Source organism: Coffea arabica, chromosome 1c (genome assembly GCF_036785885.1).
Source record: "Coffea arabica cultivar ET-39 chromosome 1c, Coffea Arabica ET-39 HiFi, whole genome shotgun sequence".
NCBI classification, from domain to species: domain Eukaryota; kingdom Viridiplantae; phylum Streptophyta; class Magnoliopsida; order Gentianales; family Rubiaceae; genus Coffea; species Coffea arabica.
In genome coordinates, this window is record NC_092310.1 from 3,507,007 (window position 1) to 3,523,831 (window position 16,825).

The following is a 16,825-nucleotide window of genomic DNA, read 5'->3' on the forward strand; positions in this document are numbered from 1 at the left end:
TTGCTTTGGGTTCATAAACAAATCATAACAGTAAAATCTGAAGGCTTTTATATAAAACCTAAATGATGATCTTATTGTTAAAGGTTTTATATAAAAATAGGTACTTAATGTCAAGAGCCTAATCTTCAAGACAAAAAATTTATTAAAGCCGTTAAATTAAGTATTTGTACTAAGATTTTTATTTTCCTCTTTCTTTCAAGTAAGGTGGGGAGAGATGAGCAATCCATAGCATTCTTCAATCTTCGATTTAGAGAATTGGAGTCTTTTCTTTAAGGGTGCGTTTGATAAAATTGAAATTTAAAATTTGAAATCTGAAGTCTGAAATCTAAATCCATTAACTACTGAATTGTTAAGTACTAAATTTGATACATTTAAATGTATATCACATTAAGTGATAAGTGAATAACTTATCACTTATTTTTTAGAACAAGTTTTGCTTTGGAAATTCATTGCCACTTAATTAATCCATGTGTTTTAGTTTTAGTTATCGAACGCATCTGAATATAATAAGCTATGAATCCATTAAATTTAAGTGTTAAATTGGATTATCAAATAGAATCCAAGTTTAATAGAATTTCAACTAAAAATCAATAGGTTCGTTGAGCTAACATAATTTGCTAATAATAATAATAATAATAATAATACTTTCAAATATTATTCAGAGAAATGAGACATGAGCCTTTAGTCTTCATTCTCCAGTTGAACTTAGACGTTTTAGACTTTTAGTGGAGCACTTCTTTCAGGTAAAAATTAATTTCGCTAAAGCATTTAAATAATTATAGAAAACTATTGTTCTCTTGAATTTGGATCATAAAATATTTAGAGGTCAAACATATTGATTTCGATGCTGTTGAACCTCTGAGTAATTATCGAAGAACCTTTTGCAATGATATCCTGCCAAGAGATTCACAATCCATGCTATATTGCATTGTTGAAAATCATACCAAAAAACCAGTCCTACAAAAATCACAATACTGTAGTACATATAATCAGTTAACTTCTGGTCTTCGTGGAGTACAACTGTTTGACCCATTTCTTTAGCCCAAAATAAATTTATAAGTAGCGAAAGAAACGACCATATGATCAAAACAGTAGGGCAAAATACGATTTGCCCTCATGTAATTTAGCGCTTTTTCGCATAATCTCTCATATAGTTTCATAGTTATGCATACTCTTTTCATGATTTGGATGAAAATGTCAAAATGACAGAATTTGTATTCTATAATAGAGTCAATTAAAATGTCAACAGTATTCCTATGTAAAGTTGAAAATTATTTATTAACCATGAAAATTTATGTATATAATTTAAAAATCATAAAGGAATTATATGGTAAAACATTAAATCATAAAGGGGTTACATGATAAATCATAAAATCATACGAGGTTAAAGTATCATACATATTATATTTATATATTTTGGCCATTTCAACCAGTTTAGTTTTGAAACAAGAGTAATTTTGACATTTTCATGGATTCCATTACAAATGATCATTCCAGTTATTTTGATACTTTAATTTAAACAATGAGATGATAATATATAGTTTTTACAACTATAGAGAGATTTTGTAAAAAATTGCTAAACTACAGGGGGTAAAGTATATTTTGTCCAAAACAGTAATACTAGATTCAAACTAATGAAATTCTCTATGGATTAAAATTGCAAAAACACTTTTCCGTTGGCAAGCCGGGACTTTCTTATTTACAAAGGATTCAATTCCGCAATTGCTTAACTCCAGCTGAAATCGTGTTGCACCATGAACTTTCAAATCAAACCGGAGAACGATGCCGCCTACGCCAAACCATTAAAACTATGTTGAACGGAGTTTGACACGAGGACTATTGCAGGTGGCAACTCTCCAAAAAGGTTGACCGTCATTATTTGGTTAAAAAAAATATTAGGATCAAATGACATCTTGTAAATAAATTTTAACACCATATATGAGGTCCACAAAATTTTATTCTATATTTATAAGTTGCTGAAAATAAGTTACATTCTAAATAAAGTGAATTACATCTTGTGCAAATGAAACAAAATCGGCCCAAATGATTTTTCTGACAATCGTTTGAATCCTTGGTCCATGGCAAACTTATTACAATACATAGAGAGGCCTTCTCTTATAGATTATATATCACTGCACACTATTACACTAATAATTGAGTCTGACTTGTGAGGGTGGCAACTGTGGTCCATAATAGAATTTTCATAAGACATACTTGGTTTCTAAATTATCCTTCACATTTTGTTGAATAAATTATTTCATCCTTTACTTTTAAAATGATAACTTTATGTTTCATACAAAATCAAATCAGTAAAATTTGATTCCAATCTAGATTTTTTACCATATTTTATCCTAAATCTATCACGTGACCCATATGCAATCATTATTTATGTATGGAAAGGTTGATCAGTTGCACGACGAAAAATTACCCACTAATGTATGAGGATAGTCTCTGATGCCACATCATACATTTGCACTTATTAGTGTAAAAAATTTTAACATTAATAGTGTATACAATATTAATCCTATATATTTAATAATTCAAAGAATTATTAGATTAGAAAATTCAATGTGCATTCATATACATAGATCAAGAAAATAAAATAAAAAGTGCAAGGACAATTGTATATCTTTCGTATTGTAGGCTCTATTTTCAAATTCGGACCGGATCGATCGGTCTGACCGATCAAATAAAAAATTGATTGTTCGATTCGAGTTAACTTTAAAAATTGAAAGATTAAAAAAATCAATCAAATCTGGTCAGAACCGGGTCAACCTGATTTGACCGAAAAAATAAAGAACCGGACTTGTCATCACCATGGTTTTCGTGGGCAGCCTTTTTTGACTTTTTTCCGGAGATAACGGGAGGGAAACATATTCGGAGATTTTGAGCCATGATGAAAGAATCTTTTTTTTTTATATTTTTTTGAAAGGTCAAAATATCTTTAATATTATACTTTAATATTATATTTTGATCCCTAAGTTGTTAAAAATTATTAATATATCTCAAATATTTCATATTTTATAAACATTATCTTAAAGTTTGGTGTTATTTTTCAATTAAGTCTATAATTTTAATTCTAAACTTGTTATTGCTCATTAAATAATATAAATTGCTAATTAATTGTTCTAATTTCTTTATATTTTCTTGTTAAATATATTTGAAACATCAAATATATATGAATACATCTTTATTAATATTAATATGCTATTAGGTATTTTACATATAATATTTTAATTTTTAAATAATTTTTATTTATGACGTCATCCGGTTCAACCCCGATCGAACCCGGTTGAATCCATTGACCCCTGAGCTCGACCGAGTCGATTCCCGGTCCGATTCTGAAAACATAGATTGTAGGTTTCGAGCAAATATGTCTTGATCGGGTTAAGGTTGTGGTTTTTTATATAGATTTGAATCAACTATCGTAATATAGAGGGCAAAGGTTATGGTTAGATTAGTAGATGACCTTTTCTTCTTTTCAAGTGGTCTACTTGAATTTGTTTAGTAAGATTGAATCCAGATAGAGGATGAACTACGTTAAACATAGAATATGGTATTAATAAGGAGTCAGTCGGTGACGTTGAATTAGAGTAAACTAAAATTAAGAAAAGACTTAGCTTAAAAGTATCAATGGACTTTGTTTTGGCAAACCTTAGGAGAGATAAATGTAGTTGATCGAACATGATTAGAATAATATACCATCCAAATCTATTTTCAGTTGAGGAACCACATATGTTACATTTATGCATTCAAATCTACCAATTGTGATGCTTTAACAGCACCTTCTTGATTATGTAAATAGTTTTCTAATTTTTTTTATGCTTTGAGGGATAATTTGTAAAAGTTAGTTTTTTTAAGAGTAAAATGTCCCTTTTTTTCTTTTTTTTTGAAATATAAATTCTAGCCATATATAGACATGTGAGTTTTTTTTAGTAATATAGCGATTTAGATTTCTTTCATTAGAATGCACTGACAATGATTTTCAATGATTTTCTTATAATCCCATTCATGAATAGACTTCTAATAACTCTTTGGGCTATTTACACAATACAAACATGGAGTTATTCTTGCAGTATTGCTCATAAGAGGGACAAAGTCAATATGACTCTCTACTTTGTAAGTTAATTTGTTTGGACTTCAAGTTAATATTTTAAGTAAAGGATAAAAGTAGCGTGATAAGTATATGTCTGTATTTGAGGCTTACAATGTTTTAGCAAATGCTTGGTAATCCCCTTACTAAAAATCAAATTCGATGATAAATTACTAATTGATTTTCTAGATAAAGTCACCGTATCCTTTAGTTAAGCATTAAGAGATGAGGCAAACCTATAGATGGAGAAGACCTTAGAATAGTTGGTGAGGTGGTAAGGAGCTTTTCCTAATTTTCCCTTAATAAGATTTTTATTCCTCTCTTTTCTCAAAATAAACTTTTTAGCTTTAGTAGCCTGGCTATTTGAAACATTTGCAAGTGAAGTTCCATGAAAACTGCGTTAGAGTTTGCTTATTCGAGATAAGGCAAGTGAAAATGCCAAGCAACTTCCAGTGCAAAAGCATTCAACTATGCCAACGAAGCATTGCGCTTCTACACGGATTGAGGGCTCACAATTGGTCACACCATTATCCTTTCTTGTCATTAGAACATAATACTAGAAATATGCATATGAAATATTTCGCTTATTATGGCATTTGTACACCTTTAATGCAACGAATGTACGATTTAAACATTAGTTTATGTTGTAATGAATATGTAAGTAAGAGTTACATTATGGCTAATCTTTGCCATATAGTATCTCAAGCAATCAGTCCTAATAATTGTTAAGGCACTTTTTACCTATTCAATGAGATTGAAACAATGCATCGTTCAAGTTATTCTTTGTCAAAAGTCGTTAGTCAAGCACTTTCGCAAAAAAACAAAGGAGGAGTAAGTGTTCATGCCCCGTTCTTGATAAGATGGAAGCAAATGCATCATTCAAGTTATTCTTGGCCAAAATTCATTCATCATTTTCAAAAGGCTTCATGAAAGTGAGCTCAACATTGTTGGTTGTGTGTAAGTTTAAAAGTACTTCATATCTCAAGATACCATTGATTCTTATTTTCTCTTTTCAAAAATAAAAGTTCAAGTAATTTGACATCACAAGTAGGGATGGCAATGCACCCACGGGTACCCACCCCGCGGGGGGCTCTCGGGGCGGGGGGGAATTTTTTCCCCCCGCTTTCCCCCCGCTTAGAAACGGGGCGGGGGGCGGGGGAGTATACCCCCGCCCCATCCCCCGCCCCGCCACCCGCAAAAATATATATATAATTATATATAATATGTAAGTTAATTAGTTATAAACTTATGATAATGATATTACTAGTTAGATGTATTATATAATGTATATTAGTTTATGTAATATAATGGATATTATCAATTATATAATTATACATGTCTACTAATAGAATTTATTAATTAGTTATACTAAATTTACTAATACATTTATACTAAATTTCTAATTACACTTAATAGAATAACACTTTTTTCTCAAAAAAAAGCACAAACACAATAATGAATTAGTGATTGTATTTGTACTAAAAGTGAAAACTTGACTATTTTAATTATATTTATTTCATCATATTGGATTGTATTCAAATAACTTCTGTTTGATTGTTTTTATGAGTTTCAATTGTAAAATTACAATGAATAATAATTTGGTGATGTGTTGATATTTTAGTACTTAATTATTTATTAAAATTTAACTATAATAAAATTTTATTAATCCCGCGGGTGCCCCCACGGGGGAAGCGGGGCAAGGCGGGGCGGGGGCGGGGCGGGAGGCGGGGGACGGGGCGGGGGTCGGGGGGAATTAATAGGCGACGGGGCGGGGGACGGGGGAGGGGTCCCCCGCCCCATCCCCGCCCCGTTGCCATCCCTAATCACAAGCCCGATTACTGAGACATAAAGGCAAGTATAAGTGTTTTACATGTTTTTCAAATTAAGAATATGTTATACATCCCCCAAAAAATCTTAAAAGAAAAAAAAACTTCCTTTCTTGCTTGAAAAATTGCATTGTAACGCGTTCTATTGTTGGGCCAATTAAGCCTCATGAACGAGATACGGAAGTCATTGTCTACGAGTAAATTTTCAAATTCGGCTGCCTTTTGAAGCTAGTTCGCAAAACGTAAAAGTTTTTAAACAAAGAACGCATTTACTATATCCAATGTTTAAAAATTTAGAAAAAAAAATATAGTTTTAGTCCTTATTGTTTAGTCTCTGTATAGTTTTAGATCTTAAAGTTTCGGCAAAAGTAAATCTAGTCGTTAATGTATAGTATATGTACAGTTTTAGCTCTCCGAGGATTGGTTTGGCGGTTGAGGTTGCTGAAGATGGAGACTTAGGTCCCTGGTTCGAATCTTGCTGCCAGCAAGTTGTGGAGGGTAGGGAATAGTCTGTGGAGTTCACTCCCTGCGGGACACCCCTAAAACAAAAAAAGTATAGTATATGTACAGTTTTAGACTTTAAAGTTTTGGCAAGAGCAATCCGATTTTCAATGTCACCAATTTGAAGCATTTTAAGGACCATTGGTAAATTTTTCTAAATATTAATCAAATCAGACACGTGCAATCACATGTTTGTTAAAAAAAACTTCTTAAAAGAGAATCAAAATAATGAGCAATCTTTAACAATAAGAATAACTTGCATGCTAACACATTAGTAACAAATTACTTAAGAAAAAAAGAAAGAAAATTTGTTAATCTATACTAAAAATTAGGAATTACATTTTTTTACTTGGAGACACTAGAGATAGTTAGTGAACATGAATTCTAGATCAATGAACTTGGTATATTGAAGTTTGAGTTTAGAAATTTTCCTTCTTTTTATTGGTTAAATAGTTAACAGATGAGTTATTAGTTCTTAATTTTATTGTTTAAAGTTAGCTACTATTTTTCTTCTTTATTTTGAAATTTAATTTAATAGGCACATGCATGAGTAAATTTTATTAGTAATTGAGATAAAATTCTTCAAATGTCCTAAATCAACTTTAAATTGAATATAAGGTGGACCAGATTTGTTCTTACTAAAACTTTTATGGACTAAAACTACACATGTACTAAATATTGAGGATCATGACTGTTTTTGTTAAAACTTTAAGGACTAAAACTGCATATGGACTAAACATTAAGAATTAAAACTACATTTTCTTCAAATATGGAATATTTATGCCTACAAAGAATGAAAAGTGGCATTCAACAAATGCAACTTTTTAATAATTAGGATTGGTTCAATGGTTAAGAGAGGACTCTTAAAGTTTTTCTCGCTGTCAAATTTAGGATTTGAATCCTGTGCCGAATAATTGAGAGTAGGAAGTATGTGGGTATGAGTGGGAGGATTAAAAAAAAACTGCAACTTTTGAAGTTGCAAAAGGCGCATTTGAATCCTTTCAGTTTTTTTACTAACAAATGACGTGAATTGCTATATGCTTTTCTCCAGTGTGATTGCGATTAAAGTTTCTTGTCCCTCTCTGGTGGAACTGACACACAATTTTTCAATAAGAAAAAGATGAAGGGCCCGGCAACAACAGTGATGTGAAAATGCCAAGCAACTCCCATTGCAAAAGCATCCAAATTCGGATAATTCAACATTGGCAATAATTCATACAGTAATTCAGATATTTTCAGTAACAGGCCCCGGCATTGAATCATCCAATTTCCTACTGAATTGAAGCATTTGTCACATAATTGTCATTATTTATTTCTTGGACCAAAGCAGGGTTGTTAATGTGAGCATAAATGTCTCATGTGATAACGGTGGTGGTACAATTTAAGCATGGGTTTATGTTACAGTTAATATACGAACACAAAGGTCAATGTGTAATCCTAAAAAATGGGTAATTGATTATGAATTGTCTAATTATAAGGACATAGAATAAAAATTTTCTCTTAATTTCTTAAATTGGAGAATAAAAAAAGCCGGTAACTCGTAGTTGACTTATTATACAAATATATATATATATGTTGTTTCTTCAGCTTTATAAATTTTTGGTACAAAATTTTTTTTATTTTCTTAAGAATAAAAATTTTGAAAAATATAATTTGGAATAAAAGAGAGAAGACAGGGGAAAAAATATATCAACATAGTAGAGAGAGTTATATCTGTCTTTTAGGAAGTCAAGTGTCACAAAATAAAAATTAGGGAGTAAAGTGACAAACAGGGCATAACTTACCGGGATAAATGTAAACAGGGCACTACACTGATGGAGGCCCCCTGATGTGAACAGCTGATGGCCGCCTCCATTGACCCATCTTAGTATTGTCACGGCCGACAAAATTTGGTCTAAGCTTTCATACAGCTATTCTTTATCAAATCATCATGCAACATATATTTATTTGTAAACCAAACTTGTAACAAATATTTGGAGAAAATAAAGAAGCTATTGGTGCCCTCTTCTTGCTTCAAGATCAGGTAACCTCCTCTTCTATTCATAATTTCTTCATAGACACTATTATGGATACATTGGCATGGGGTGTATGATGGAATTCTATTTTTGTCACATGAATTTTCAAAATTCCTTAATGAATTAAATTTAAAATTTCACATGTTTTAGTTGTTTCTTGGATATTTGATTGTGCTTTTTCTTAAATACTTGATAGCTTATTCTTGGTCTTCTACCTGATTATTTGAATCATTATAGGGCTTCAATAATTTTTCAAAATTATCCCTCTTCAATAATATCTAACAATCCTGGACGACAAGTAGGATGAGAGATTATGATGTATGTATTTCTAGGAAAGTTCGTTAATTTGCATTTAGATCAATGTTTAAACAAATTGGATAACTGATAATTTATTCCTGTTGAATCAATTTATGCTGCACTCAGTACTGATCTTAATCACTTACAACTATGATCAGATTATCACCAATTAATGGCTTGGCATAATCACTCGTAAGGCAGCATACGACATGAAATAATTGATTTTTTTCCAACAAGTATTGGGTGGCAAACTATGATCTGATTTGCAACAAATTTATTATTTTAGTTACCTACTGACTCATAAAAACAAATACACTAACATTAATACTTTTAGATGGATAAGAAATCACACGAAGATTCAAATCAGTTTCACATTCAACAAAAACCATGACAATTAGTTGGTGTTATTACACAATTAAGGCCCCCACCAGTGACTAAATCAGATTGCGCTAAAATTATTTTGAAGTGACCCCACACAATTTGATTAATCACAATTATACTAATCTGAATCTCACACATCAACCCACTGGAATCGTTAACTCATCTCTCTCTTATTCTGACTGGCTTCTATTCTGATTTCTACCATTTGTTGCTGAAACATTCCTTCCATCTCTGATATCAGAAAACCTTTCGATCCTAGTTCCAATTCCAAGCAAGAAACAATGGCTAACGCTGCTATCAGTGCTGCTGTTAAGGTCGTCTTGGGGACACTTATTTCCATTGCTGCGGACCGCATTGGTATGGTTCGGGGAGTCGAAGCGGAATTGGAGAGACTAAGCAAAACTGCTGCAATGATCCAAGGTTTCTTGGCTGATGCTGACGAGAAAATGCATACCCAAGGGGTGCGAGAGTGGCTCAAACAGCTAGAGGATGAGGTTTTTAAAGCTGATACCGTGCTGGACGAGCTCTACTACGACAATCTTCGTCGGGAGGTGAAGTACCGAAATCAACCAATGAAGAAGAAGGTATACTTCATCTTCTCCTCCTTTAATGCAATTGGTTTTAGTTCCAGCTTGGCTTCAAAGATCCGGCACATCAACACCAGCCTAGAAAGGATCAACCAACGAGCCCGTGACTTGGGATTGGACATTAAGTACCAAATTGAAGCTGCACCCCCTGCTGATGCCGCTGGTGCCAGACAGACCGACTCTATTGTCGTTCCGAACGTTGTAGGAAGATCCGGCGACGAGTCAAAGATTGTGGACATGTTATCGAGCCCATCTGAAAATGTTCTTTCTGTTATTCCCATAACAGGCCCGGGAGGTTTGGGAAAGACAACTCTGGCGAAATCAGTCTACAATAATCCAAAAATAGATGGGCACTTTGGCCAAAAAATTTGGGTTTGTGTGGCTAAAGAACACATTAAGATAATGGACCTGTTCAAGCTCATTTTAGTACAATTGACAGGAGAAGAAGTTAAAGTGGATGACAGGGATGTTATTGTTAAAAGAATCGGAGAAAAGCTCAAGGGACAAAAATATTTCCTTGTTCTTGATGATGTGTGGGATCATGAACAAGGCTTGTGGAATGATTATTTCAACACTTTGATGGGACTCAACGAAACCAAAGGAAGCTGGTGTCTTGTCACCACTCGTCTGGTACCAGTGGCAAATGCTGTGTCTAGACCTCTGAAGATGAACGGTGGTCCTTATTTCTTAGGAAAGCTATCAGGTGATGAGTGCTGGTCCATCATAAAAGGAAAGGTGATGAGTGCAGGGGAAGAAGTACCAAAAGAATTGGAAGCATTGAAGAAGCAAATTTTAGGGAGATGCGATGGCCTACCCTTGGCGGCAAGTTTGATTGGTGGCTTGTTGCTTACCAACAGAAGAGAGAAGTGGCACTCCATTGTGCAGGAGAGTCTTTTGAATGAATATCAAAGCCAAATTAATCAAATACTTAAGGTGAGCTTTGATCATTTGTCATCTCCATCAGTTAAGAAATGTTTTGCATATTGCTCGATTTTTCCCCAGGACACTAAATTAGGAGAAGATGAACTAATTCAGCACTGGGTTGCAGAAGGTTTTGTTCAACCAGATCGCCAAAACCAAAGATTGATGGAGGAAATAGTGGGTGATTATTTGAGGATTTTGTTACAAAATTCCTTATTGGAAAAAGTAGAAGAGTCGTGGGGAACATATTATAAAATGCATGATCTCGTGCATGATTTTGCAAAATCAGTTCTCAATCCTAAAAGCAGCAGCCAGGATCGCTACCTTGCATTACACTCATATGAAGAAATGGCAGAAAATGTCAGAAGGAATAAAGCGGCATCAATCCGCTCGTTATTTCTCCATTTAGGGGGTGGCATATCTACTGACATGCTTTTAAGATTCAAGTGCTTGAATGTTCTCAAATTGTCTGGAGATGATGTCAAGTTTCTACCGAGCTCCATTGGCAAACTACTACATTTGCGGTTGCTCGACATTTCATCTTCTAGAATCACAAGTTTGCCAGAATCTCTTTGCAAGCTATATAATCTGCAGACACTAACGATGAGAAATGGTGCACTTAAAGGAGGTTTTCCAAAACGGATGAGCGATTTGATTAGCTTGCGGCATCTAAACTACTGTTATCATCGTGCAGAATTGAAAATGCCGGTGCAGATGGGACTATTGACTTGTCTTCAAACTCTGGAGTTTTTTAATGTAAGTCAAGAGAAGGGTTGTGGCATCGAAGAGCTTGGGACCTTGAAATATCTGAAAGGATCGTTGGAGATAAGAAATCTTGGACTAGTGAAGGGCAAAGAAGCAGCTAAACAAGCAAAATTGTTTGAAAAGCCAGATCTGTCCGACTTGGTGTTTGAATGGGAGAGTGGGGATCGGGAAAGCGATAACCGTGAGGAGGATGTGTTGGAAGGTCTCCAACCTCACCCAAAGTTGCAAGGGTTGGAAATTGATTCTTTTATGGGTAATAAATTTCCACAATGGCTTATCAATTTGTCAAAATTGGAGGCATTGCGGATAGGAGACTGCAAGAGATGCAGTGAACTCCCCTCATTAGGACAACTGCCATCCCTCAAACGTCTCTATTTGATAGGATTGGACAACATTCGATTTATTGGAGATGAATTCTACGGTATTACTGCTAATGAGGAGGAGGAGGAGGAGGGCAGATCACGAGCATCAGGGAGCGGCAGTAGAAGGCGAAAATTCTTTCCTGCCCTTGAAAGCCTCTGGGTCTACGGTATGGGGAATTTGGCAGAGTGGAAAGGTGCAGACCAAGTGAGGTCAACAGTAGGTGAAGCAGAAGCAGATGTCTTTCCCGTGCTGAGGAATTTTTACATTCGAGATTGCCCACAGCTGACCGCTCTTGCATGCTCGGGTAAAAGTCTATACGTGGAGAAGTGCCATAATCTAACAAGTATAAAAAGGGGTTACGGCACTGCTTCTGTTGAGAAGTTACGGATCGAATCTTGCGACAATCTTAGGGAGCTGCCAGATCTGGATCTGTTTGGATCGAGTTTGCAGCGATTGACCATCTCATTTTGCCCAAGATTAATTAGTCTGGGAGTAAATGGACAGAAATGCCCCCTACCATGCCTTGAGGAATTGAGTATTCATAATTGCGAAGGGTTGACCACTATATCCGACAAAATGTTCCAGTCTCTGCGGTCCCTGACGGTGAAGCGTTGCCCCAATCTGGTATCATTTTCGCTTAATTTGCAGGAGACGCCTTCTCTCGAGAAATTCGTCTTAGAGAACTGTCCCAAATTGATCCCTCATAGTTTCAAAGGATTTGCTTTTGCCACCAGCTTAAGAGAATTGAGCATCAACAGTCCCTTCTCCTCAGTTGATGATTTTGATTGGTCTGGTTTAAGATCAGCATCAACACTCCGTGAGCTTCAATTAGAAGGGCTGCCTCACACGGAGTCCCTGCCACACCAGCTTCAATACTTGACTACCCTCACTTCACTAAGTCTGGCCAACTTTGGAGGAATAAAAGTGCTACCGGATTGGATTGGAAACCTTGTGTCCCTTGAAACCCTATCGCTATGGGATTGCGTCAAGCTTCAGTCTTTACCACCCGAGGCTGCCATGAGACGACTCACAAAGTTAACAAGTGTTGAAGTTGATGAGTGTCCTCTGTTAAGACAACGATACACTCCCCAAAGAGGCATCTACTTGGAGGAGGAGATTTCAAGTGATTCGGTGAGATTTTCCTGTCTAAAGTTCACACTCATATATATGTATATAAATTTTTTGTATCTGCATCTCATTGACGTATATTTGCTCTTCAGTCTCTTGTACTGTTTTTCTCCATCTCTTTTCTGCAAAGTTATTCTCTGTAATTAATTCTCTTCTTTTGGGCAGACCTTGGTTTCTTTTCAAAGATTAGTTTTAACAAAGCCTGGTTTTGAGCAAATTGGAAGAGACCAAAATTCTGGATTTTCTCTGCATCTCCCCACTGAAAGATTTTGAACATCTTAAAAACTCAACCTGTCACCTTCTATTTGGCCAAGCATGAAATTATTAGCAACGGTGCATACACAACTAGAGCCTCTCTGTTTGAATGTGTTAGCAAATGTTTCATTGGATGTGCAATGCTAGATGTACATGGAAGCATTCGTCATTTTTTTGTCATTGATATTGCCAGTCTGAATGGACAACATTAAAGCTAATCAAGAAACAGTTGTGAAGAAAATTCAAGAAGCAATTTGCTATGCTTTGGGACTCTGTGTTCTTATTTCCTTGAAGTTCAAATATGTTTGTTGATGAACTGGAGTGCTGCAAACCTTCACCCCTCACAATTGGTGATCATGCTTCATAAGAATGACAATAATATGGGATGGTTTTTTTGTTCTGTGAGCTGAATTACTATATTGTTACCTTGTCTAGCAGTGACCGAACAAGAAGGCAATAATGGTGCTCAAACATTAGTTTCATGTTGATTCCCATCCTTGCTGAAGAAGGAGAAACCAGAAGGTATGATGGTTCTCAAACATCAGCTTCTCTCCCCAAGAACTCTTTTTAACCTCCGCCCAATTTATTAAAAATACAAGGAAACTAGTGCAAGTTTTTATCAAAGTATGCTTGAGTCATGCAATTTGCCAGAAAACAGGGTGTTTTTTTTGTACTTTTGAACATTTGTCCTGTGCTATATAGCTTAGTTTTTAATCTTTAAGATTGTACATTTACTAGGTGCTTAACATGTCATTTGATTGTGAAAGAAGCTGGTTTATTCCATTTTCTTGTACTGGTTACTAGACCATACCTTTTCTTTGCGTTCCTTAGCTGTCATAACTGAATTCATACTGAAATGTAACATTACGATGGTATTTTCCAGAGTCTTAGAAAGCAGACCTCATGTTGTTGGACAAAGACACCACCCTTTGCTGTTGCATTTCTTACAAGATTGCCAGGGGGCGGAAGTTATTTTCCCTCACTAGACAGGTTTGAAGATGAAGTTAGTAATCAATGACGAGAATTTTGCACATCAGAGAGCGCTAGCTTTGATGGAGGCTTCGCCAATAGGTGGTTCTCCCCACATTTCCCAAACATAATTTTTTGCTCATCTCCTGCTCGGGCTGCAGAAAGAAAGGTAATAATTTAGCTTGTTCATCTTCAAGGCAGTTTTGATAGTTTTTATCTGCATTCTTGATATGTATTTCGTAAATCAATTACCAAAACTTTTTTTTTCCCTTTGGTGTAACATGCTGATTGCTGAACAAATTGAAAGAGACCAAAATTCTGTGTTTTCTCTACCTCTCTGAACTACTGAAAGATTGGAACATCTTAAATCTCTTTAACTTCAACTTGTTACCTTCTATTTGGCCAAGCACAAATTTATTAGCAATGGTTCACACCCAATTAGCCTCTTCGTTTGAATGTGGTACAAAATGTTTCATTTGATTTGCAATGCTAGATGTACATGGACACATTCTTCATTTTTCTGTCACTGATATTGCCAGTCTCAATGGATAACATTAAAGCTAGTTGAGAAATGATTTTCAAAGAAAATTCATGATACAATTTGCTGTTCTTTGGAACTCTGTGTACTTATTGCCATAAAATTAGATCAGTCTAATTGAACTTCAAATATGTATGTGGAGGAACTAGAGTGCTGTGAACATTCACCCCTTATAATTGACGCTGCATGCTTCATATCAATGACAATAATGTTTTTTTCTTTTCAATGACAATAATGTTGGATAATTGTTTATCATCTTTCACATGTTTGGAAAGTTTATAAGTCACAATTGCCTTGATTTTCTGTTCAGTGAGCTGGATTACTGTATTGTAACCTTGCAGATGAACAACGCAAGGAAAACATCAGCTTCATGTTGTTTCCCATTGCTGTTGAAGAAGAAGAGCTCAGGAGGTATGTCGTGCACAAAAGTGATAATGCAGCACTTCTCTCCCCAAGAACTATAAGTTTGCATTCTGATATGCTTAAGTCATGTAATTGGCAAGAAAACAGGGTGTTTTTCTGCACTTTTATTTGTTGTTGAATGTTTACCCTGTGCCACATAACTTATCTTTTGCTCTTGAAGATTTTTATGTTTATTTGGTGCTTAACATGTGTTGTGATTGTGAAAGAATCTGGTTTTTAATTTTCTTGCACTAGTTACCTGTCAATACCTTTTTTTTGCTTTCATAGTTTGTCATGATTGAATCTATTCTGAAATGTAATATTATGATGTTTATTCCAGAGTCTTAGGAGGCAGACCTCATGTTATTGGACAGAGGAGACCACCGTTTGCCGTTGCATTTCTGACTAGAATGCCAAGGGACAGAAGTTATTTTCATTAACCAAACAGGCTTTGAAGATGAAGGCAGTTATCAATGACGTTAATTTAGCTCATTAGATAGCATTAGCTTTGATGGATGTTTCACAAATAGTTGGTTCTCCCCAGGTTTCTCAAACATAAGTTTTTCGGTTTCTCCTGGTCAGATTGCAGAAAGGAAGGTAATGATTTAGCATGTATGTCTTCAGGGCAGTTTTAATAGTTTCTGATCTACTTTCTTGATATGTATTTAGTAAATCAATTACCAAAACTTTTTTCTTTTTGTTGATTTCTGAACTGAAAATGGCTAGTAGCAGGCTTGTAGAGTGTGATATGGATGAAGAAGAAAGAGGGGGGAGCATCATCCTAGCATGGAAGCTGATACTGGAGACCTGTATCATCCGAGGTGCGCAGCTGATTTTGGTCAGACTGGACCGATGGACTTCTTGGTAAAAGAGTTGGATGTTTGTGACAGTATAAACAATCAATTTGGAGCAGTGAGAGAAATGCAGATGCAAGAAGTCGAGAAATGCAGATGCAAGAAGTCTTGAATTGCACAAAGGTCCAAGGAAGAGGAGGGAAAACGTTCTTTTCAGTAGATGTGTGCATATTTTGTGAAGAATTAACACTCTTTAAAAGATGGCATTTCATAATTTTGGCATTTCATACTTTAAAAGATAGTACGTTTTCGTCATCTTTTACAGGGAGTAAAAGTATGTCTAGAGACCATATTTGTAAGATTTCCTACCCTTTTTTAGTTAGACATTTGATAGAGAGAACCTAGAACTCTTGTTACTTTTCCTCTTCAAGTAATCATTTTTTGGTATCTCTGCGAAATTGCTTAATCCAGTTGTTTGTTAATTAGCCACCCATGCTTTGGGTCATAAACAAATCATAACAGTAAAATCTAAATGATGATCTTATTGTTAAAGGCTTTTATATAAAAATAGATACTTAATACAAATGAAACAACATCTAACATTATTTGTACTAATTCTAGATTCGTGAGATGTGCATGGCCATCAAATATTTATATAACAAGGAATCAAGAAAGTTTTGGGCATGGAAGGAGCCAGCCAAGTACAAGGCAATTTGCCCAATTCATAGGAGTATATTTTGTGAAATTTTCATCAGTGTTGAGTAAATTAGTCATCCTCTTTCCAAATTTTTTAATTAAAATGCAATATCCAATATTAGGTCGTATTATAAATTTTCTCCTCTCTAATTCTCCTGCGCTGCCATTGAAGTTTTTAACAAAAATGTCATACAATTCTAACAACTAGAGCTGTCAACAATTGAACTTGGTACTGACTATTGACTTGGTAAAACTTACTAAAGCTGTTAAATTAAGTATTTGAACAAAAGCTTT

At 34.9% G+C, this 16,825-nt stretch overlaps 1 protein-coding gene across 1 annotated transcript; it reads left to right on the forward strand.

The window, feature by feature from the left end:
- The first annotated feature begins 8,356 nt into the window (after positions 1-8,356).
- Positions 8,357-16,282, forward strand: LOC113736376 (putative disease resistance protein RGA3). Its single transcript, XM_072046674.1, has 6 exons — positions 8,357-8,443; positions 9,355-12,880; positions 13,568-13,654; positions 14,016-14,270; positions 14,950-15,050; positions 15,382-16,282. Exons 2-3 carry the CDS (start codon positions 9,395-9,397, stop codon positions 13,571-13,573), a joined length of 3,492 nt encoding a protein of 1,163 aa, XP_071902775.1. The 5' UTR covers positions 8,357-8,443; positions 9,355-9,394; the 3' UTR covers positions 13,574-13,654; positions 14,016-14,270; positions 14,950-15,050; positions 15,382-16,282.
- The last annotated feature ends 543 nt before the right edge of the window (positions 16,283-16,825 follow it).

Bases quoted from the DNA above. Each gene is read 5' to 3' on its own strand.
- LOC113736376 (XM_072046674.1), top strand. From the start codon at position 9,395: ATGGCTAACGCTGCTATCAGTGCTGCTGTTAAGGTCGTCTTGGGGACA.